Here is a 22,497-nt window from a genome sequence, read left to right on the forward strand (position 1 = left end):
CCTGGTCTACAGAGTGAGTTCCAGGACAGCTGGGGCACACACAGAGAAACCAAGTGAGTTCCAGGAAAGGCGCAAAGCTACACAGAAAAACCCTGTCTCGAAAAACAAAAATAAATAAATAAATAAATAAAAATAAAAACAAGGGCTGGAGAGATAGCTCAGAGGTTAAGAGCAATGGCTGTTCTTCGAGAGGTCCTGAGTTCAGTTTCTGGCAACCACATGGTGGCTCACAACCATCTGTAATGAGATCTGGTGCCCTCTTCTGGCGGGCAGGGGTACATGCAGATAGAACACTGTATACATAATAAATAAATAAATCTTAAAAAACAAAAACACCCACCCCACCTTCATAAAAACCAACTCTCTCCTAACAAAGCTGGAGACATGGCTCAGCAGTTAAGATCTGTTGCTCTTGCAGAGGACCCAGGTTCAATACCCAGCATCCACATGGTGGGTCACAACATCTGTAACTACAGTTCTTGGATATTTTCCCTCTTCTGACTTCCTTGGGCCCCAGACACACATATATTGTATATACATACATTCAGGCAAATATAAAATAAGTAAATCTTTAAAAAAGAAAGAAAGAAAGAAAAACTGTCCCAGCATGAAGTGTCACAGCTGTGTCTCTATCTGTGAAGTGAAGGTGTGGGGGGTTGAATAAGCTCATATATTTGAATTAGTCAATAGGGAGTGGCACTATTTGAAAGGATTAGAAAGACTGAGAGGTGTGGACTTGGAGGCAGTGTGTCTCTGGAGTGGGCTCTGAGGTTTCAAAAGCCCATGCCAAGCCCAGAGTCTCTCTCTTACAGATCAGCATGTAGTTCTCAGCCACTCCTCCAGCACCTGCCTGCATACCACCATGCTCCGTGTCATGATGATAATGAACTAAAGCCCTGGAAACGGTAAGCAAGCCCTCAGGTAAATGCTTTCTTTTAAAATAGTTGCCTCGGTCCTGGTGTCTCTTCACAGCCACAGAATAGTAAAACATAGTGAGTTTCAGGTCAACCAGGGCTGGTAGTGTATTTATCTCAACAGAGATAAATATTTTAAAAGTAAGTAAAGAATAAAATAGTAAAATTATGTAGTAGCCAAAATAATTTTTTTTTTTTTTTTTGGTTTTTCGAGACAGGGTTTCTCTGTGTAGCTTTGCGCCTTTCCTGGAACTCGCTTTGGAGACCAGGCTGGCCTCGAACTCACAGAGATCCGCCTGGCTCTGCCTCCCGAGTGCTGGGATTAAAGGCGTGCGCCACCACCGCCCGGCTCAAAATAAATTTTTTAAGAGGTATTTAGGGGATTCTTTTTTTCTTTCAAATGTTCTAATATTTTTTTATTTTATAATTTAATTTAATTTTACATATCAGCCACGGATTCCCTTGTTCTCCCCCCCTCCCGCCCCCCCAGCCTTCCCCCCAGCCCACCCCCTATTCCCATCTCCTCCAGGGCAAAGACTCCCCTGAGGATTGAGTTCAACCTGGTAGATTCAGTCCAGGCAGGTCCAGTCCCCTCCTCCCAGGCTGAACCAAGTGTCCCTGTATAAGTCCCAGGTTTCAAACAGCCAACTCATGCACTGAGTACAGGACCCCGGTCCCACTGCCTGGAGGCCTCCCAAAACAGATCAAGCCAATCAACTGTCTCACCCATTCAGAGGGCCTGATCCAGTTGGGGGCCCCTCAGCCATTGGTTCATAGTTCATGTGTCTCCATTCGTTTGGCTATTTGTCCCTGTGCTTTATCCAACCTTGGTCTCAACAATTCTCGCTCATACAAACCCTCCTCTTTCTTGTTTTAGGGGATTCTTTTACTGACCTCAAACTTACCAGACTAGAATAATCTTGAACTCCTTAACCTCTTGACTCTAGCTCCTGAGTATTGTTTACAAATTATAGATATTGATACCAATTTGAGATTGATTTTGTTAGAAAATGCTGTATGTATATTTCTAATCTTGTTCAGGATATTGTACCTATACAGTTCATTTAGCAATGTAATGTAATTTGCTAATCCTTGAAAGTTATTATTACCAACTATTAGGATATAAAGAAATGAAAGTTAGTAGTTAGTCATTACAATCTAACTTATAGTCATATTAGGTATGTTTTCAAGGTCAAGCAGAGATATATTTTAGATAGACAGGTCATCTTCAAACCCTTCAGAGATCTACAGAATATGGCATTTAAGATATTTTAATAACAGGTTTTTCTTTTTTCTTTTTTTTTTTTTTAAGACTGTGAGACATGTCTGCTCCTGGCTACACCGATCCACTTCAGAGAAGATATGAGCATTGAGGAACTTCCACATGGAGTTACTTTCACTGTGGCAAGAGTTAGCCACTGGGCAAGAAAGTGCCCTTGCATTGACTGATGACATTATGCTGTCCAAAATGGACAAGCAGGACACAAAACAAAGGATCAATCCTTGCCAAGACAAGTGTGGTTATAGCTTTAGCAACAGGCGTCCTCTGAGGCCAGGACAATATGGCACCATCCCTGAAGTGGCCTTTGCAATCCGGAAAAGGTACCATGCCCCTTTCTTCTGAGGCAGCTGAACAGGCAGTGGGCCGATGGCTTCTGATGTGCAGTGGAACAGTAGCTGAAACAGTTATTCTTGAGGAGTAACTAGGCTGACAGGAGTCTAACCTCTCAATGGTAGACTGGCACTTAATAAAGGAGAAGAAGCCACCCACAAGCTAAGAATAATGGGATGCTGAGATGAAGCCACCCACAAGCCGAGAAGAATGGGAAGCCAAATTCCAAAAATACCAGCAGTTTCCAGAATTTAAAATCCTGAATCATGACATGACATACTTGCACTGAATGTGAGGTTGAGCTGAAGGCCTTGTGTACATCCTACTTCACAAGTGAGTCTGTCAGATACGCTAAGCATGTAGGCCAAAGATGATGCCCCAACACTGCGGAGAAACCTCAGGTGACTGTCCAGGCAGGTGGCTGTTTCTGTCATAACTCACATTTTTTTGGAAGTCACTTGTTTGCACTTCCTGTTTTACTAGGTAACATTACTTCCTTCTCAGGTCTCTGAGGGAGTTGAAGATTACATAGTTGTAGTTACAGTTTTGCTTGTTAAGAAATTCCTAAAAGAAACTCACTAAGAGGTGTTAAGTGTGTAAGATTGAAAGACATCATAAAATAGTTTTCTGTTGGTAATATGTTAGGATAGAAAGTGAATTAGGTACATTTTAGACTTACCAAAATAGGATAGATAGTGGAATATTTTCACTGAATTTTCCAAATGCAAATGGACTAGACATTGCTGATGTATTTATTATGTGTATATTGTATATAGTTATTGTACTTATTGTATATAGTGTTTCTTATATTAGTTATAACTTTTTAAAAATTTTTTATTAGACAAAAAAGGGAAATGATCAGGTAATTTGCACGCAGCGTGATCACACAATCTATGTATATGCGTGGCGTAGCTCCGTAAGCCCTTATGTGCACGTGCAGGGGGAATCCATAAAAAGCGGGTCACAGACTTTCCCCCTTCTTCCGCCTTCTCCTTCTTCCTCTCTCTCCGCACATGTCTCTCAAACAGGCCTGAGCACACCCTCTCCTGTCCTCTGCTTCTCCTGATAAACTCTCATAGTGGGTTTTATTATGCCTCGTGGCTTTTCTCTCACAGAAAACAGTGTCACTTAATGAATAACATTACGCCGCCACATAAAACCAACAGCCATGACAGGTCTACACTGTCACCCCTGGCTTAAGTTTAGAATTTGTTGAATTCAACATGTCCAAAACTTCATCATTTAACAGTTTTAAATTACAGGTATTTTCTATTTAGCCACCGTATTCAAAATCCTACATCCATTTCATACTTACTAAAATACGTCTTTATCAAATGAAAGGGTTTAGTAGACAGCACCTTCAGTTTGGCCTTGGAGGACTCCTGGGTAGCACCCACCCACCACCCAGGGCTGCAGAGTGGACTGGTAGAGCGTGCACTGTGGGAGCCCGTTCTCGGGTTCCTCGTGACTTTACCCAGCAGGTCCGCATAGAGGATGATTAGACCACGGGCCTGAGTGCAGGTGTCTGAAATGGTCTGCACTTGGCTGTGCTGGGGGAGGAGGTCTTTTGCTCCACCCCTTGGCGTCTCTATAAAAACCCTGGGGCAGAGCCAGTCAGGGCCCGTTGGAATAGGTTCCAGGCCCTCTCGAGGCTATCCTTTATTTTCTGTTTATCTCCACGATATTCTCCGCAATAAATCCTTCTATCTAATATTTTCTGCTGCTCGCACTCAAGAAAACTCTGGGGAACTGTGGGGGTGGTTGGGAAAACGCCCCACAGAATGGCGCCATGAACAGGGACTAAAGAAAAAAGAAAAAAAGGAACTAAAGAAAAAAAATGGGGGATTAAAAAAAGGGGGGACTAAAGACAAATGAACAGGGACTAAAGACAAAGTAATAGGGACTAAAGATAAAGGAAAATAAGTTTTATTACAGAGTTTTTGGCGAAAGTGCTGAGTTCAGCCCTGCCAGTGGATAAGGCATGCCGGTGTTATGGAAAATATATATATTTTATATATATTATTGAGAGGCAGGGGTTTTATCCTCGAGAGAAAAGGAAAGCGGACTGGAAGGATGTCCGATGCTGCAGCGAAATTCTCTTCTGTCAAAATTTTCTATCTTGTATCCCTTTCTCAATTTCTATCTGAAAAATAAGTATAAGGTATAGCGTAGTAATATAGTATAGGAAAACCTTAGAAGTGTAAGATTGTGTAGGAAAAAATAAGTAGGGCAACTAGACAGAAAAACTCTACAATTTTCTAACTTTGGGGGCTATGAATGCAAACTGGGGAAAAAAATCTTTCTTTGGGCTTTACGGGTAGTAAAAAAAAGCTCTTTGAGCTTATGAGGAAGAAAAAGTTTCCTCTGGAAGCTTTTGACCTGGGGACAGCTGAAATGCTAAGTCCAAGCGGCAGGAGAAAGTGATTTCTCCCTGAGGCAAAAATGGGGGTATAAAAAGCCAAAGTTTAAAGTTGGGAAGTTTTGGGAAAAGTTGGTCTTTCTTTCTCCTGGGGGAAAAAAACCTTTCTCTTAAACTATAAAGCTTTTCTTGGAAAATTTGGGCGGAAATCTCTCTAAAAAAGCCTTAATCTTTCTCAAACTAAAAGCTCTCAAACTTGAAAACTAAAGCCTTTAACTTTCTCAAAAGGGCAAAAATTAGAATCACCTGAAGATATTAGTATGGGGACCACCTGTGATTAGCTCTAAGGGAAAACAACAAACCTCTTAAGACAGCAAAACTTAAGTTCTCTTTCAAGCTTTAAAAATCCTCCCTGCAATGCAGGAGGCAGGGACAAGTTCCTAAAAACCTCTTCTAAGCTCTGTCTCTTCAAGCTAGTAAAAGACAGTGGGTCAGAGTACCCTGAGGGAAACGCTTGGGAGAGTGTGGGTAAAGAGCTACAGAGAGCCCAAAAGGGCAGGAAACTTTACTGGAAAAAGCAAAAAAGCCAAGCTTTTCAGTTACAGCCGAGCTGAGGCATTAAGGGTTTTGTTTCTGAGTGAGCGTCTTTGAAAAGGTGTTCCTAATCGTCCTAATGCAAAGATCCTCTGAAGCATTGTATCCTTGCTTCTGACCAAAAACCCAGAGGTGACTGGCTAGCGCCTCTGAGCTGAAATGCATTTCGGGGATACTAGGGTTCCTGCAGTTGCAAACTTCCTGGAGCACAGAGCTGAGGCAGGAAGGTGCAGGACCCAGGGGACAACTGCTAATGAACAAACAAAACTAAAGCCAGTGGGAACAGCACAGTTGCCCGCTTTCCTACAAGTCTCAGGTTGATAGGTCCACAGCTGCAAAGAAATCTGAGAAAAAGCTTTCCCATCAGAGTAAGGACCTTTCTGGGAAAACAGTAAAGCTGAACTGTGTCTGAAGCAGTTGTGCTGCGCTGAGTCAGAACGCTGTCTGGGGAAAGAGCCCAGCCAGGGCAGAACAGAACTATCCAGGAGTAAAGCTTTCTTTTCTGTCAGAGAAAGCATCTCTTTGAGAAAAGCTTTGTTTCAACTGACTCCCAATGAGATGGAGTGTAACCCTGAGGGGTGATTGCCTCTGGCATAAGCTCTGTCCTTGATCACCCAGACAAGCAAATGCAACCCACTGGGGGACTGGGCCAGGTGAAGGCCTGATAAGGCAAAACACCTGTCCTAATGGGAGTTTAGAGATGGCAAAAACCTCCCTTGCTAGATTTTCAGTCTGTACGCAAACCACACAGACCCCAAAAACAGAAATGGACAAAAAGCCCCTACCTTCAGTAGCAGGGAAAGCCACCACTGTAGTGTCGGAAACTGTTTCTGGGGCAGAGGGGATAAACTGAGACCAAATTGGATACTGTCTGGGAGAAGGACTCTGAAGAAACAGAGAAGGGACATAATCCTCCCCAGAAAATATATGACCTGAAAAAGCAGCTAGAATTTGAGGCAGATTCGGGGGGAGAAAAAAAGCCCCTACTTCCAAAGGCAGCTAGCAGAGGTACAGATCCGCAGACAGATACCTGAAGCTCTGCATCTGGGGAAGGAAGGAACAAGCAAAATGAGACAGATCAGTGGGAGAAAATCTCTCTGAAGGAGCTATGGAAAAGCTGTTGTAAATGATCTTGTTTTTCACTGACTGGCTAAGGCAAACACAAGCCCCGAGGAAAGTTGCTATCAGAAATGCCCACCTCAATGCCGGCTAATGAGGCAGGTGCAGTTCTGATTTGGGGGCCAGTGTCAAATGAAGGAGAGACACCTGTTGAAGCCAGCTGAGAGACCAGAAACCTCCCAAAGCTGAAAATGTAAAATGCTTGTTCAAATCTCCCGGGCAAGAATTTGTAAGCAAGTCTGGTAAAAGAGAACCAGTTGACTCTCAGACCCAAAAAGAACTATGGGAAATGACTGATATAAGGGAAATGATATAAGGGACTGATATAAGGGACTGATATTATGGACTGATATAAGGGAAATGCATTCTGGGAAAGGTAGTTTTTCCATTAAAGATGGCGACATTGCCCTGAAACACTTTTGTCAGCTCGAAAATACGTTCATGGTAAACTTAAAATACAGCTTTTAAAAGAATAAGGAGGAAAATCGTCTAAGAGTTTAAGTGTCAGTTCCAATGAAAAATTGAAAGGATACGGAACTAGGTGCTTCGCGGTTTGGGGCTCCGTTGGTAAAATTCCTTATTTACCCTAATAGCTGTACAAAGTTTTTGCGGCAGTTGGATGACAAAAAGCTACCTTTAAGAGCAAACAAGCCACTTTAAAATCCTTAAGAAAGCAGTTTATACACTGAACGTTGTCTTAGATATGAAGAAACTTATGTGAAATTAAAAATTATTTACCTCTTAAACAAACAGCCTGCAATGAGTGATTCCTTTGCAAATCTAATTAAGGGGATAAGAAACAGGCATTCAAAATGAAATGACTGCTTTATAGATGGGAAACAAACTTCAGAAAATCTAGCTGTCTTACAAAAGAGTTGCTTCATCTGAAAGTTCCTTATAAGAAATCAATGCTAAATATTACAGCTGCTAATAACATCATGAGTTAAAGCTAAAGAGGTGAAAATACTAAATACAGTTCGGAGCTGTGCCACTTGTGGTTTTACTAGTTCCTTTAGAAAAATACTTTATATCACCTAATAGCTGTGCAGTATTTGGCGAAGAGCTTTACAGCAGCTAAATACGGTAATTTCACGCTCAGCGTGAAGTTTTTCAGTAGAAAGAACCAAAAGTACTGCTGTAATAGAAACGTTTGTCTGAATTGAAGCACTTAGGGGAACTACTATGAATTTGGGTGAAGGGACAGCCTCTAGTTAAAAACCGTCTACCGTTGACAGTGCATCTCTACCGGTTCGGAACGGCTGAGAGAACTGGCAACTTTGGAGTGTGGTGTCATCCTGGGAAGGTTACAGTCCCCTAGCAACAACTATCACAATTCTATAACAACACCACTCACTAAATCCCAGTGCTTTATAACAAAGCTGACTATAAACTCTAAACTTTAGAAATGACGTACGTACGTACTTCCTGTCTAGTTAAGAATCTTTCTAATAGAGATAGTGATAATTAAGAGTAAGAAATAGAAAAGGATGAAAATATGTGAGTTTGAAGAAATTCTGTCTTGTTAGATCTGTGTTAAGAAATCTTTAGGTGTTTGCGAAGTTAAACGTATGCTAATAGTAGCCCTGTATAAGTTTGTAAAATAGATCTATAGATCCTTTAAGAATACAGGCTTGCAAGAAGTATCTAAGGTAGTCTTAAGACATGTAGTAATAAGCTTGTAAGAAGTAAAGATGTTAGCTGTAAATGTAAGTTTAAATAAGAAATAAGATGGAATGAATATAAGTATATAAGTAATAAGAAATATATTTGCTAAAGTAGTTCTATAGTTTCCTTAAGGAGTATATAAGTAGATGTTAATGTTATGAGTTTGTAAAAACGTGTAAATGTTGAATGTGAGTCTAAATGCTTTCCAAAAAATGTTATGTGTGAGTCTGTAAAAAAGTGTAAATGTTAAGTGTGAGTCTATTCCTAATATATATGGTGAAAAAACCTGAGATACAGAAGTTACTGTCCTAGGAGACTGCAAAGCAGGCAGTCTGAGCGGTTTTCAAAAGCTCCAGAAGCCGCTAAGAAGCTAAGAATGGTGGACGCCAGAACCAGCAGAAGACATCCGCAGCTGAGATCCGTGGAAAATCTTCGCAACACAGAAAAACCTGAGCTAACATCAAAAACGGTGCGGTTTAGAATACTACTGTACCTAAAAAAGAATAAGTTCAGAGACGCTTGCTTGAACAAAAATTGTTAACTGCAAAAAGTTTTGGTTGAAAAACGTCTCTTCATATTTTGAAGTGAAAGCCTAATACTAGAATTTATTTGTTTGAACGTTTTGAACTTAAAATGAGATAAAACTACAAAAAGATTTTGGTTCTGGATTTCTTCATATTTGGAAGGCTAGTACCAGAATTCAATTTATCATTTGAATTCTAGGACTTAATGAACTGAACAATAGATTTCATTGCAATGGTACAATTTTGAGTTTACTTATAGTTATGACCTAGAAACTGTTTTCTGGGACTGGTTTTGTGTTACAAATGGAACTGTTTAAACAGAAAAGTTTGGGTTTTCTAACTAGGCTTGAGATTTTGCTTAAATTATAAAGAAAAGGGGGAGAGTTAATATTCCTTAGTCTAATTTCAAAAGTTGTTTGAGTGGATTAATGTCATGTTTTGTTAGTAAGAAATGCAAATGGGGTATACTAAGAGACTACTTTTAAAGTGTGTAAAGAGTTTTATTAAGAAACTGCTTTTGGATGTTTTGCTAAGTTTTCAAAGTGTTAATGGTTAGATTGAGAAGATTGCTTTTCAATATGGGTTTGTAGGAATTGTATAGGTTTGAGATTTTGCTTAAAAAATTATAAAGAAAAGGAGGAGTTATGAGGTTGAATTATGTTTGCAGAAATTATATTTACCCTATTGATATTAATGCACCCTGGTTTTGTGGAGTTAAGGAAATATTTAAGTTTGATGTGAATACACTGAAGTTTTTCCTATGTCTGTTAGCAAGAAAATTCAAATGATTGAGTTAAAGTTGTAAGATGGAGAAAATTGTTAACTATATTTAGCCATATATTAACCATATATGCTAATTCAAATGGTTCTGTTAAGAGTTTGCTTTGTGTTGTAAGATTGAGAGAATTGTGACTATGTATAGCAATATTTATGTTAACCTATTAATGGTAATGATGAAGCTAAGGGATTCTTTAAGTTTGTAGTCACCTTAAGAGTTTTTGTTTTAGAAAGGGCTTGAGGCAGCTAAGACTGCTGTAGTCACCTTGGACCTAATTCAAAAGAGAAATGCCATCTTTATCATCCTCTACTCCCATATTGGGAGGTGTAACAGCTATGGAGATTGCTGTAAGCCATTAGTAGCTATTTTTTGTATATTAAGAAAGGGGGACCTGTGGGACCCCGTTCTCGGGTTCCTCGTGGCTTTACCCAGCAGGTCCACATAGAGGATGATTAGGACCACGGGCCTGAGTGCAGGTATCTGAGATGGTCTACACTTGGCTGTGCTGGGGGAGGAGGTCTTTTGCTCCACCCCTTGGCGTCTCTATAAAAACCCTGGGGCAGAGACAGTCGGGGCCCGTTGGAATAGGTTCCAGGCCCTCTCGAGGCTATCCTTTATTTTCTGTTTATCTCCGCGATATTCTCCGCAATAAATCCTTCTATCTAATATTTCCTGCTGCTCGCACTCAAGAAAACTCTGGGGAACTGTGGGGGTGGTTGGGTAAACGCCCCACAGTGCACTCAGGCTTGGGCTCTGGGAATGCAAGGCCGTTTCTACTTGCTCTCCTTGGCCACGCAGCCACGCAGCTTCCTGTCCTGCAGTGGGACTATGACCGCCACCAGGCTCTGCGTTATCAGGACCCAGGACATAAATTCTTTCAGTTTGAGGCTGCAAAGGAGACTGCCATCCTACACGCATACACACACACACACACACACACACACACAGTGAATCTTGTGGCTTTCCTTACCTTTTTGTCTGCATCAACCCTCATCCAGATTTTTCTTTTCAAAGGATTTTGTTTTTAATTATGTGTACCTGTGTTTCAGGGTGTGTGCACGTATGTGCTGATGTCTGCAGAGCCCCGTGAGTTGGAAGTACTGGCGATTGTGAGCCATCTGATGTGGAGTGCTGGGACTCGAACTTGTCCTCTGCAAGAGCAGTTCCAACTCTTATCCACTGAGCATCTCTCCAGACGTTCCTTGCAGATTTCTGTTTGTTTGTATGTTTGTTCTTCCGAGACAATGTTTCTCTGTGTAGCTCTGGCTGTTGTGGAACTCGTTTTTGTAGACCAGGCTGGCCTCAAACTCACAGAGATCCCTCTACCTTTACCTCCTGAGCGCTGATATTAAAGGCGGTGTGCCGCCACCACCCTGCTCCTTGCAGATTTTTTTTTTTTTTTTGATTCCTCAGCTGAGACAGCGACAAAGATGGTTTATTGTACACGAGTTACACCCGGCCACAGTGGGAACAGAACGAGTCCGCAATGCACGGGTCCGGGGCAGAGGGCGGCGGGGTCTCAGGGGGTCGGGGCGAGCCGCCGGTGGCGATGTTCCAGGTCTATCCGACTCCCGCGAGGGTAGCACACAGCCCGGCGACCTGCAACGCCCCGGCCTCCGGCATGCCTTGCTTCCGGCCCCTCCGTGCACAAGCCCCGTTCACTTGGACCTCTGCCTCATCTTTCTCCTCTTGCGCTTCAGCCTGCGCATCCGCTTCTTCCTCCACTTCGCTCTCATGGCGCAGGGGTCCCCAGGAAGATGGCGCTAAGGCCGAGAGCCTCCTTGCAGATTTTTAAGAAAAATCCCTAGCTATGTAGACCATGCTAGCTTTAATGTCTCCCAAGTGCTGGAATTACAGGCAGATGCCAACTGTCTGTTTTCTTTTTTCTATATTTTAAAAACGTGTGTGCGTTTGTGTGTGTGTGTGTGTGTGTGTGTGTGTGTGTGTGTAGTGCATGCCATAGTGAACATGTGGAGATCAAAAGACTAGTGGCAGGAGACCGCTGTCTCCTTCCACCAGGCAGGTAGGTCAGGAATTTAAGTCACCCTGCTTAGCAGCAAGTACCCTTATCGCTGCACTCTTACTGTCCCCATCCCTGCCCTCAAGACATCTAAAGGGACCAAGCAATCACTTTACAAAGGGAACCATGACCTTGCAGAGCCCAGGCTGTTTGTTACCAGCGCTGATATTGGGGAGTTGGCTCGGAATAAACCATTTGGGCATCTTGGAATTGTCTTCCTCCCTCCCACCCCCAACCTTGACACAACTGACTGACAGACTCCAACCTAAAAGTTCTTCAGTGAAAGGAGGGAAAAGGTCAATGCTGTCTCTGTCACAGAAACGTGTTGCCTGCCACCTTTCAGCCTTGACCTCAAAACATTTCCCAGAACATCCCCCCACTATCTGCTCCTTTTGCAGTCTTTGAGGACGGTGGTATCATTGGGAGCTCTGGATGCCCGCCCTTGTTGAGTGCACAGCATACAGGAGGAGCTCCGGCAAACCTTTGTGGGGTGCACAACGTTTGTGTTGATGAGCACAGGCCCAGAGAGTAAGAAGCATCTGGGAGGGCCTGGACTGATTCAGGGAGCAAGAAGTAATCTGTGGCAAGGGTTAACAAAACAGCAAAGAGTGAAAAATAACTGCCCAAGGACGATGAACAGCGAATTAGGGACAAATGCCCGGAGATGTCTTTATTTAACGTGTACATAGGTGTTTGCTTGTGTGGGTTAATATGCCCCACGTGTGCGGAGCTTTAACACGCACGGGGAGGCTACCGATCGAGCTTGCGGCGGGCGCAGAAGCAGCTTTAGGAAGGCGGGGACAGCCCGCGCCGTTCGGTCCCTAAGTGACCAGGTGAAGGCGGGGGAGTCACGGTGACAGTCACACAGAGCTTCCAGGTTTGGGGAAGCGGCGCGGACTCTCCGCGGCCACCAGTGTCTTTCATTCCCTCCCAGCGACGCCGCCCGACTCGGAACCAGTCACTCCACCGACCGGCGAAGCTCGTCCTCCGGACAACGCGAACTAGACAAGCAGGTCCGACCTTCGGCCACTGTCCCGACAGCCGGCTCTTCAGGTGCCTCCGGCCGCGGACCCGCCCCTCGAGCTTCCGTTTTGGGTGGTAGGTAAACCGGAAGTGCCCGGGAGCGGGCACACGAGCCGTGCGCAGGCGGCCCGGAGGAAACTCAGTGCGCGGCAGCCACGCCCCTCGTCAGGGGGCGGGGCATGCAAATCAGACGCGGCGGGCGCGCGCGCGGGAATGCCGGGAGCGCGGGGGTCGTGGAGTTTGTGGCTGACGCTGTGGGAGGTGAGAGGGCGAGGGAGGGGCCGAGGACGCGGACGCGGACAGGACGCGGGAGGAGGCGCGGGGAAGAGCCGGGAGCGAGGGTTGCGAGCGGTGACCACGAGTTCCTTGTGGGTGGAGGGCGCGGAGCCGGGCTGCGCGCGGGTGGTCGGGTATCGCTTCTCGGCCTTTTGGCTAAGATCAAGTGTAGTATCTGTTCTTATCAGTTTAATATCTGATACGTCCTCTATCCGAGGACAGCATATTAAATGGATTTTTGTATCTGGGAGTTGGTCTAGGAGCTTGCTCCGTCCGCTCCACGCATCGACTTGGTATTGCAGTGTCTCCGGGAACGGTGCACCCCTCGGGGGATGAGATCGGTTAAAGAAAAGAACTTCAGCGTTTCTAGGCGTGTTCCTTCTGCGGTGTTTGCCTTGTTATGCTCTATTTTTCGGTATTTTACGCTCTTATGCTTGTGCTGTTTCATACCAACTTCATGGGAGGTCCTGTGTCCATACTGTGTCCCTTTTTTCATAGGTTCAGCTACTCCCAAAATGTGAATTATGCACAATGTATAATGTCAACATGATCAAGCAGACGAACTTGATGAAAAGTGTATCTGTATTTTCTAATGCTCTTCAGGAAATAACATATTCCTAGATATCTGGGCTAGGTTTATCCTTTGCTTTTGCTTTTTCTCCCAATCTTAAGCATTTCAAATGCCCATGTTCTTTTTTTTTTTCCTTGCCAGAGTAGTTTTATTTCCTTAATTTTTGTCGTCTTTTCCCACTACTGGGCAGTAATTACTGGGGAGCCGTGCAAATTTTCTTTTTCCTCTTTTCTGTCCACCTTTAAAAGGAGATGTATTTTATTTATTTATTTATTTATTTATTTATTTATTTATTTATTTATTTATTTATTTAGGTTTTTCGAGACAGAGATGTATTTATTTAATGTGTATGTGTGTTTGCTTGTGTGAGTAAATATGTTCCACATGTGTGCAGGAGCCCTGGGAAGACAGAAGAAAGCGTATAGGATTTCCTGGACCTGAAGTTAGAGCCTAAAGAAACCATTCTGCTGGTCCTTTGATGTGGACTATCTTCCCTTGTTCCTAGAGCTAGAGTCCCAATTAGTATACCTAGTTGGGACAAACTCTGGACTGCAACCTGGTAAACAAAGAGTGAAGAATGCAGAAAGAAGAGTCTAAAACTCAAGTTGAAGCTTTACAGCCATGCCAGATCCCAGGAGGGAGCTACCTGGACAGACTGGCGTGTTCTGCACTTAACTATATGACAGCATTCTTAAAGGAGCCCCTTAATGTTGGTAGTGCTTTTATGGTATAGGATACAGTGGTATGGCAGCTGTGGAAATCCACCCCTCAGATCTCCAGCTATTTGAGAACAAAACTGTTGACTGTCAGTCCTGCTGCTAAACATCAGGATTCCTCCCCCCACACACTATATTCCCCATTCTTCTTGCTATGCTGGACTTCATCCAGGCTGTTTTTCAGGTGTCTGTCACCTTTGAGAACTGGAGCTGGTCTAAAGGGAGTCTTTAGGGCTTCCCATTAGCTTGGTCTACCCTTCTTGAGATTCTATCTATTAAACCCACCTTTTTTGCCTCTCTATCACAGCGGTCAAAACTCCCTAAAGGTCTCAGTCAGAAGTGGTCAGAAACCTCTCTAATGGGCAATCTGTAAGTGCAACTGGTATTTATATAGGACATAAAGCAACCTGAGGGTGGGGTGCACATAGATTCCTGAATAGTGGCCAACAACAGCTGATAAGTTGGCCTGGGAGGGAGGCTAAGGTAAGGGGGAACAAAGAGGAGTGGACACAAAGTGTTACTTCTTTTAATTAATTAATTAATTATTATAATTAATTAATTAATTTTTATTTAATGCCGAATGTTGTTTATTGAAGGAGGGAAGAGGTCTTAAATACAGGCTTACAGCACAATGGGAGAACCCCGGAGGGCAGAAGTTCACTACCGAATGTTTTACAATCTTGCATCTAAGCTGTTAATGCCCAATATGCAGGATACACAGACAAGGAACTTCCCTTAAGCATTCAGGAGGGTGGAACCCGGCAGGGAATTAGCATAGGGAGGATATCAAGGTCAGCAAGCAAGGCAACAGTTACTCAAAACGGGGGCCAGGGCCCTACAGGTTCCCCTTTTACTAAAAAATGAGCTTCTGACTTAGGTTGCATGGGATGTCAGCAGGTCACCTTACCCGTCATGGAGACACCTGCCCAGGCCACACAGGCACTATGTCTTAGGATAATTTAAATTTTGTTTTTCTTTTTTAGTTTTTTTGTTTTTTGAGACAGGGTTTCTCTGTGTAGCCCTGGCTGTCCTGGATCTCACTCTGTAGACCAGGCTGGCCTCGAACTCACAGAGATCCGCCTGCCTCTGCCTCCCGAGTGCTGGGATTAAAGGCATGCGCCACCACCACCCGGTTAAAGTGTTATTTCTATATCCCACATTAAGTCTTACCCACCCACTCCAAGACACCACCATGGACAGGCCGCAGAACAGCCACATAACTCAGTTGGGCACATCCTAGAACTGGGACAAGGGGCACAGCAATCGAGGGGATTGAAGGTGAGCCTGGTAGCATGGTTCCCACGGACATAAGGCTGGGGGAGGCGTGGCTGTGTAAAGTGGAACTCGCTGTGTAGCAGAAGATGACTTTGAACTGAGCCTCCTGCTGTCTGTCATGTCCTGAGCACAGGGGTTACAGGTATGCACCTCTAGGTCTAGTGTATGAGGTGCTGGGGATCGAACCAGAACTTCATGTAGGCTGTGCAGTTCCGCTCCACCCCCAGATGGTCAGTCGTGTGGAAAGTGAACTGGGCCTTTTACATGTTTTTTCCTTTGCCAGCTGGCCATAGGTTGTCAATAGGGGATGACAGAAAGACACTGTAGGACACTGGTTCTCAGCCTGTGGGTCGCCACTGTTGGAAAACATTTCTGATGGAGAGTGGTTAAGCACCTTTACTGCTCTTCTGGAAGAGCTGAGTGAATTCAGTTCCCCATACCCACGTCAGGGGGGCTCACAACTGTCTGAAATTCCTGCTCATAGGGGATCTAATGACCCTGATGCCTCTGGCCTCTTTGGACACTGCACTCATGGGCACATACCCCACCCCCACCAAATTTACACATAGTTTAAAATAAAAAAAAAAAAACAGGTTAAAAGATAACTGGTTTGGACATGAAGATACATTTATTTTGGGGGTAGTTTTTGCATAGATAAAACTGATAACATTAAAATTAGTTTCTTTCCCCCACAGAAATTATAAGCTCTTGTGAAGTACAAAACATTCTCGAGATGCTAAGGCACACATGAACAGGACAGACGGGTGTTTCCTTGACTTAGAGCTTGGCCTTCTTCTTAAAAGACTCTTTCATTCTCCTGACCACAGAAAGGTCCCCAACTCCTTCCGGCCAGTTGTCATGATCTGTTTAGTGAGTAGAAAAGTGAAAGTCACTCGCAAACCTCTTAAACCTTTCGTCCTGGTCTGCGCCCAAGCATCATGGTTTTGTTTACTTGTTTGTTTGTTTTTAACCTACTGAGGCTAGGAAAAAAGAAATCTGCAGGACAAACAGTTTTGCAAAATCCTTAGATTTCATCTAAGCCATCTATGAGAACCATTTACTAGAGGGGAAAGGAGCAATGAAGTCTTTAAGCAGCACAGGCAGATTTGGCCTCCTTTCTATCATTCCTTGTACTTAGAGATTTAGATATTTTCTTCAGCTCAGAACATTTTCTTTTTTTTTTTATTTTTAATTTTTTTTTATATGCATTATTGTTTCTGCCTGTATGTTTGTCTGTGTGAAGGTGTCAAATCCTGGAGTGACAGACAATTGTGAGCTGCCATGTGGGTACTGGGAATTGAACCCGGGTCCTCTGGAAGAGCAGTCGGTGTTCTTAACTGCTGAGCCATCTCCAGCCCCCAGAACATTTTCTTTAAAATCCTATCACACATATAAACATTTTGTACTTTTTGATGCTCTGTAAGAGAAAGCCTCTGAGGTAGTGAGTTAAGAAACGGAGCCTGGCCGGGCGGTGGTGGTGCACGCCTTTAAATCCCAGCACTCAGGAGGCAGAGGCAGGCGGATCTCTGTGAGTTCGAGGCCAGCCTGGTCTACAGAGCGAGTTCCAGGATAGGCTCCAAAAGCTACACAGAGAAACCCTGTCTCTAAAAACCAAAAAAAAAAAAAAAAAAAAAAAGAAAGAAAAAAGAAAAAGAAAAACAGAGCCTGGGCAGGTAAAGAGCTAGCGAGTCCACTTCCTGGCGGCTTACCTGGTATGTGGTAGGAGTGATTGTACAACGACTGACCTCCGTCCACACTGATCAACTGTCCAGTGATAAAGGAGGCTGCGGGGGACAACAGGAAGCACACCACGGAGGAGACCTGGGGACAGAAGAGGATGTGTGCGTGGAGAAGAGGAAAGGCTAAAACAATATTAAGAAGAGGCCCAAAGGCTCTTCTCCATCGCTGGGAGCCCGATACTCCTGAATGACCATATCTCAAACCACAGAGCTGCATCGTGAATCCTCCTGTGTGCACATCGTCATGATCTGACAGCACAGAGACTGTGTCCCTTCACAGTTTGGACAACAGTGAAATCAGGGACAGATGGTAAGATGTGAAGCCTCAGACAGTGGCAGTCAACTGGCGTGGCATGGAGAGGCCACAGGTGAACACTGAATCTCAGCCGTTTCCCGAGTCAACAGTGAACTCCCTTCCGGGGCTCCCCCCTTGTCTGACGAAAGCCTGTTTGTCCTCGCTGCCACGTGCTCCTGACATCCTGGTCCCAGAGACAGTGAGTTTGTGTAGCAGGGTTGGCATTCTGATTTGTTCAGTCTGTGGCCCAAAGCACAGCTGTGCCAATCACAACCGTCCCCCAGTGGGACTTCAAGGTCCCACCACGTCCCCCGAAACATAGTCACTTGGTGATTTTGGAGGAACTCCCCAAACCAAACAGAATTCATTTTACCGATGGTCAAAGGAAGCCGAGTTCCACAGAGGGTGATGGTTCTGAGCACATCCCTCTCCTGCCTTTTATACCAGGGACTAACGAATATGTAAAAAAACAAAACGGGGGAAAAACAAACAAACAAACAGTGAGAGGAGCGGACAGTCTGAATTTGATCAGATTCCATAGAAGGAGAGAAACAATTCCACAGAGTTGTCTTCTGACCTCTGCACATGCACCATAGCACACATGCATGTCTGTACACAGGCTCGGACACCACACACACACACACCCCACTGATAAACAGGTCAGCCAGCTGCATCTGGTGTGAAAGCTTTGCTGATCTTAGACACAGCACACCATCAGACAGAGACCAGAGTTTCTCCCACACTTTGCATTTCACAATAGCTATCTATGTTAGTAGTTGTCTGAGTTCGACTGGCTGTGTTCCTTCAGGGGATTTTTAAGGTCGAAGCCATTGTCACTGTGTTGACATTTTACTCACGGAGCCAAAGCAATGATGGGAAAACTTCCGGAGCCTCAGCATGAGTCCTGGCAAGAATTCCACACTGGGGCCAGCGAGGTGGCTCACCCAGGAGAGGTGCTTGCAGCCAAGGCTGATGGTCTGAATTCAGTCACTGGAACTTACATGGAGAGGACACACACCTGAACACTGTCCTCTGACTACCACACTTCTGCTCTGTCACACAAGCACTCAAGAAAAGGAAATAGGACGGGCAGTGGTGGCGCACGCCTTTGATCCCAGCATTCGGGAGACAGAGACAGGTGGATCTCTGAGTCCAAGGCCAGTTTTGTCTACAGAGTGAGTTCTAGGACAGCCAGGGATCCACAGAGAAACCCTGTTTCAAAAAAAAAAAAAAAAAAAAAAAAACCAAAACAGGAAAATGAAAAAAAAGAAATAAATGTATCTGAGCTTGCTAGCACACACCTTTAATCTCAGCACTCGGGAGGCAGAGGCAGGCAGATCTCTGTGAGTTTGAGGCCAGCCTGATCTACAGAATGAGAGCCAGGCCAGCCAGAGCTACACAGTAAGACCCTATCTCATAAAAAATTTTAAAAAGTGTAAAAATAATGTTTTTAAAGAATACAAACTATATTAGTAGTTGTGCCAACAGTCATAATATTCTGATCCAGATACTCATGCAAATGGAGGGAGGTTGAGTGCATATCTTCCTAGTGTTCTAGGTGATGAAATAGGAAGTACACACACACACACACACACACACACACACACACACACACACACACACACACCCCAAGTGCTTTTGTTCCACAGAGAAGTACAGTGGCCATTTCAAGAAAGAGAATATATGTTTATACTAATGGAACAAGCCATTTTTTAAATTGAACTTCTTTTAGGCTTTTTCTTTTCTGAGCATGAGTATTTTGCCTGCACGCACACAGGTGCACCACATGTGTGACCGTGCCTGCAGAGGTCAGAGGAGGGCACCAGATCCTCTGGAACTGCAGTTACAGGTGGGTGGAGCCACCATGCGGGGGCTGGGAACTGAACCTGAATCTTCTGCTAGAGCAACGTGTCTTAACTGCTTACTGAGCCACCTCTCCGGCCCCATAAAGATTTAACTTTTAAACTGCTTGAAGTTTTTCTCTTTTATTTTTGAAATAATATAATTTTTTAATTAATTAATTTTTGGTTTTTCGAGACAGGGTTTCTCTGTGTAGCTTTGCGCCTTTTCCTGGAACTCACTTGGTAGCCCAGGCTGGCCTTGAACTCACAGAGATCCGCCTGGCTCTGCCTCCCGAGTGCTGGGATTAAAGGAGTGTGCCACCACCGCCCAGTTTAGAATTATTTATTATGTATGCAGTGTTCTGTCTACATGTATGCCTGTAGGCCAGAAGAGGGTACCAGATCTCATTACAGATGGTTGTGAGCCACCATGTGGTTACTGGGAATTGAACTAATTTTTTACTTAAAAAAAATTTTTTTTTCAAGACAGGGTTTCTCTGTGTAGTTTTGGTGCCTGTCCTGGATCTTGCTCTGTAGACCAGGCTGTCCTTGAACTACAGAGATCTGCCTAGCACAGCCCTCCCCCCACCCCAGTTTTGGGATTAAAGATGTGTGCCGCCGCCGCCGCCGCCGCCACCACCAGCACCACCACCGGCTGAAATAATATATCATTTCCCCCTCCCCGTTCCTCCCTCCAAACCTTTCCCTAAATCCCTCCTTGCTTTCTTTCAAATCATGACCTCTTTTTTGATTAATTGCTGTTACATGCATATATATATATATATGTATATATGTATGTGCACATATATTCCTGAATATAACCTCTTCAGCCTGTATAATGTTACTTGTATGTATGTTTTCAGAGCTGATCTTTCGGTACGGGATAACTAATTGGTGTGCTCTTCCCTGGGAAGACTGTTTCTCCCACTAATTTTACATTTTATTTCTATGTGTGTATCGTGTATGTGTCCCTGTGTGAGTATGTACACTTGTGAGTACAGGTGCCTGAGGGTCCAGACACAGGACTCGGACCTCACAGACCTACAGTTCGGCTGGTTGTGAGCCCCTTGATGTGGATCCTGAGAAGCACACCTGGGTACCCCGAAAGAGCAATATATGATCTTTTGTTGTTGTGGTTTTTCCAGACAGGGTTTCTCTGTATAGCCCTGACTGTCTTGGAACTCACTCTGTAGACCAGGCTGGCCTCGAACTCAGAGATCCACCTGCCTCCTGAGTGCTGGGATTAAAGGTGTGTACCACCACCACCACCACCACCACCACCACCACCATCACTGGGCTGCAACATGTGCTCTTCACCACTGGGTAATCTCTCTAGCTCCACAAGCCACTTTTAAAATGAAAATGGCTGGATTACAGTTAAAATGAGTATCTGGCCAAGCTTTTTTTTATCATGTATTTTTTGACAATTTCACGTGTGTATACAATGAATTCTGGTCATTCTTCCCCCCATTTCCCTCTCCCATCTCTCTATTATTCCCACTGAACCTCCTCTTCTCCAAACAAGTCTCTCCATCTCAGCAAGCACCTTCTTAATTTTTTTTTTTTTGTAAATGAAGGAAGGAAGGCTCTCACGTCAAACAAAAACAACTGACACTTTGTTTTCAATGTTGGGCTTTCACGTGAAATAGACTTGAGCAGTGGGTGGAGACATTGAGAAAGGTGCTCTTTCCATATTGCCTAACGGACCGTGTCAACTTTCCGATCTGCCTGACTGGGTGAGCAGGTCATTGCAAAGGACGGGTGCCCTATGTTACAAATTAAATAGATCAAAGATCCACGGTGTGCAAAAGGAAGGTTCAAATTAACGGGGCGCAGAAAGTATAGTGACGGGGGCTGGAGAGATGGCTCAGGGGTTAAGAGCATTCATTGACTGCTCTTCCAGAGGTCCTGAGTTCCATTCCCTGCAACCACGTGGCGGCTCACAACCATCTATAATGAGATCTGGCGCCCTCTTCTGGCAGGCAGGTGTATAAACAGGCAAACCACTGTATACATAAAATAAATAAATAAACCTGGGGGAAAAAAAAGAAAGTATACTGATACCATATCAGGTTCCACACTGCAGCTAATTTTAAAGAAACTGTTGGGGTTGGTGCAGCTGAACCCCAGCACGCACAAGGCCCAGAGTCGATCTCCCACGGTGAATAAACCAGGTGGCACCAGCCTGTAATCCCAGCACTCGGGAGATGCAAGCAGGAGGGTCAGAAATACAAGTTTCTCTGCTACATATCAAATTGAGGGCCAGCCAATTTCAAAAGAATAAAGCCAAAATCAACCAACCAAACCAAAACAAATAAATTTCTTATCACTTGTTGCATTAAAAGAAGAAAAGGAGATTGACATTCATCTGGAAGGCTATTCAGATGGTCTCTTCTTTTTCAGCTCCCCAGCTGTAAGAAGCCAGACTCTCTTTCCTGTGCTTCGGCTAAAAAAATCAGATTTCGACAGATTAAACAAAGACACAAAGGTGATGGTCCAGCACATAGGATGAAGCCACACATTAAAGAGTTTGTAAATGTGTCAAATGAATGTAAAAAGAATTTCTTTGTTTTGGAAAAGGTAGCTAATTTATTTTAAAATATTAACATAATGCTTGGGGTTTTTTGTTGTTGTTGTTGTTGTTTTTTTTTTTAGTTTTTTTGAGACAGGGTTTCTCTGTGTAGCTTTGGAGCCTATCCTGGAACTCACTCTGAAGACCAGGCTGGCCTCAAACTCATAGAGATCCACCTGCCTCTGCCTCCCGAGTCCTGGGATTAAAGGCGTGTACCACCACCACCACCACCACCACCACCCGGCATGCTTGTTAATTTTAAATAAAGTAATAAATATTTCTTACATTTCTTGGTTTAAATTTCTAATATGATTCTGACACTCTGACTCATATTAACAAAAAGCCATCTATTTCAAGTAAAATTTAATCATGTTATCTACTCATTTCAAATAATTTAAAGTCCTTCTTTTCAGAAGGAAAATATAAACATAACATGGCCCATCAATGGTTATTTGGGGCAGTATTGTCATTATTATTCTGTTTATTTTTTTTGAGATAGAATTTCACTATGTAGCCCTGGCTAGCCTGAAACTCTCTATGTAGACTAGGTTAGCCTCTAACTCACAGAGATTTGCCTGCCTCTGCCTCCAGGAGTACTTAGATT

At 44.0% G+C, this 22,497-nt stretch overlaps 1 protein-coding gene, 1 long non-coding RNA gene and 1 other non-coding gene across 18 annotated transcripts in view; 2 read left to right on the plus strand and 1 right to left on the minus strand.

Moving 5' to 3' along the window:
• The window catches only part of LOC128117654 (uncharacterized), a 55,093-nt gene that overhangs the window by 10,212 nt on the left and 22,384 nt on the right, over positions 1-22,497 (plus strand). For 8 of the 14 annotated variants that reach the window (XR_008220864.1, XR_008220871.1, XR_008220870.1 and 5 more), the window contains 4 exons: positions 813-905; positions 2,227-2,927; positions 10,615-12,869; positions 13,850-14,472. This is a non-coding gene — a long non-coding RNA (uncharacterized LOC128117654). Of the gene's footprint in view, positions 1-812; positions 906-2,226; positions 2,928-10,614; positions 12,870-13,135; positions 14,473-22,497 lie in introns of those variants that run through there. The other 6 variants (XR_008220865.1, XR_008220867.1, XR_008220877.1 and 3 more) reach the window with 5 other exon arrangements.
• Positions 13,021-13,211, plus strand: LOC128118053 (U2 spliceosomal RNA). The gene has a single exon (XR_008220980.1). It is a non-coding gene; the product is annotated as a U2 spliceosomal RNA (small nuclear RNA).
• Positions 16,053-22,497, minus strand: part of Pecr (peroxisomal trans-2-enoyl-CoA reductase) — a 29,072-nt gene continuing 22,627 nt past the window's right edge. For 2 of the 3 annotated variants that reach the window (XM_052749805.1, XM_052749807.1), the window contains 2 exons: positions 17,156-17,267; positions 16,053-16,309 (listed from right to left, as the gene is read on the minus strand). In XM_052749805.1, coding sequence (XP_052605765.1) covers positions 16,224-16,309; positions 17,156-17,267 — 198 coding nt within the window. In that variant the 3' untranslated portion in view covers positions 16,053-16,223. Of the gene's footprint in view, positions 16,310-17,155; positions 21,768-22,497 lie in introns of those variants that run through there. The other variant, XM_052749806.1, reaches the window with a different exon arrangement.

Source organism: Peromyscus californicus, unplaced genomic scaffold (assembly GCF_007827085.1).
Source record: "Peromyscus californicus insignis strain IS unplaced genomic scaffold, ASM782708v3 Scaffold_21__1_contigs__length_65335640, whole genome shotgun sequence".
In the NCBI taxonomy this organism is placed as follows: Eukaryota; Metazoa; Chordata; class Mammalia; order Rodentia; family Cricetidae; genus Peromyscus; species Peromyscus californicus.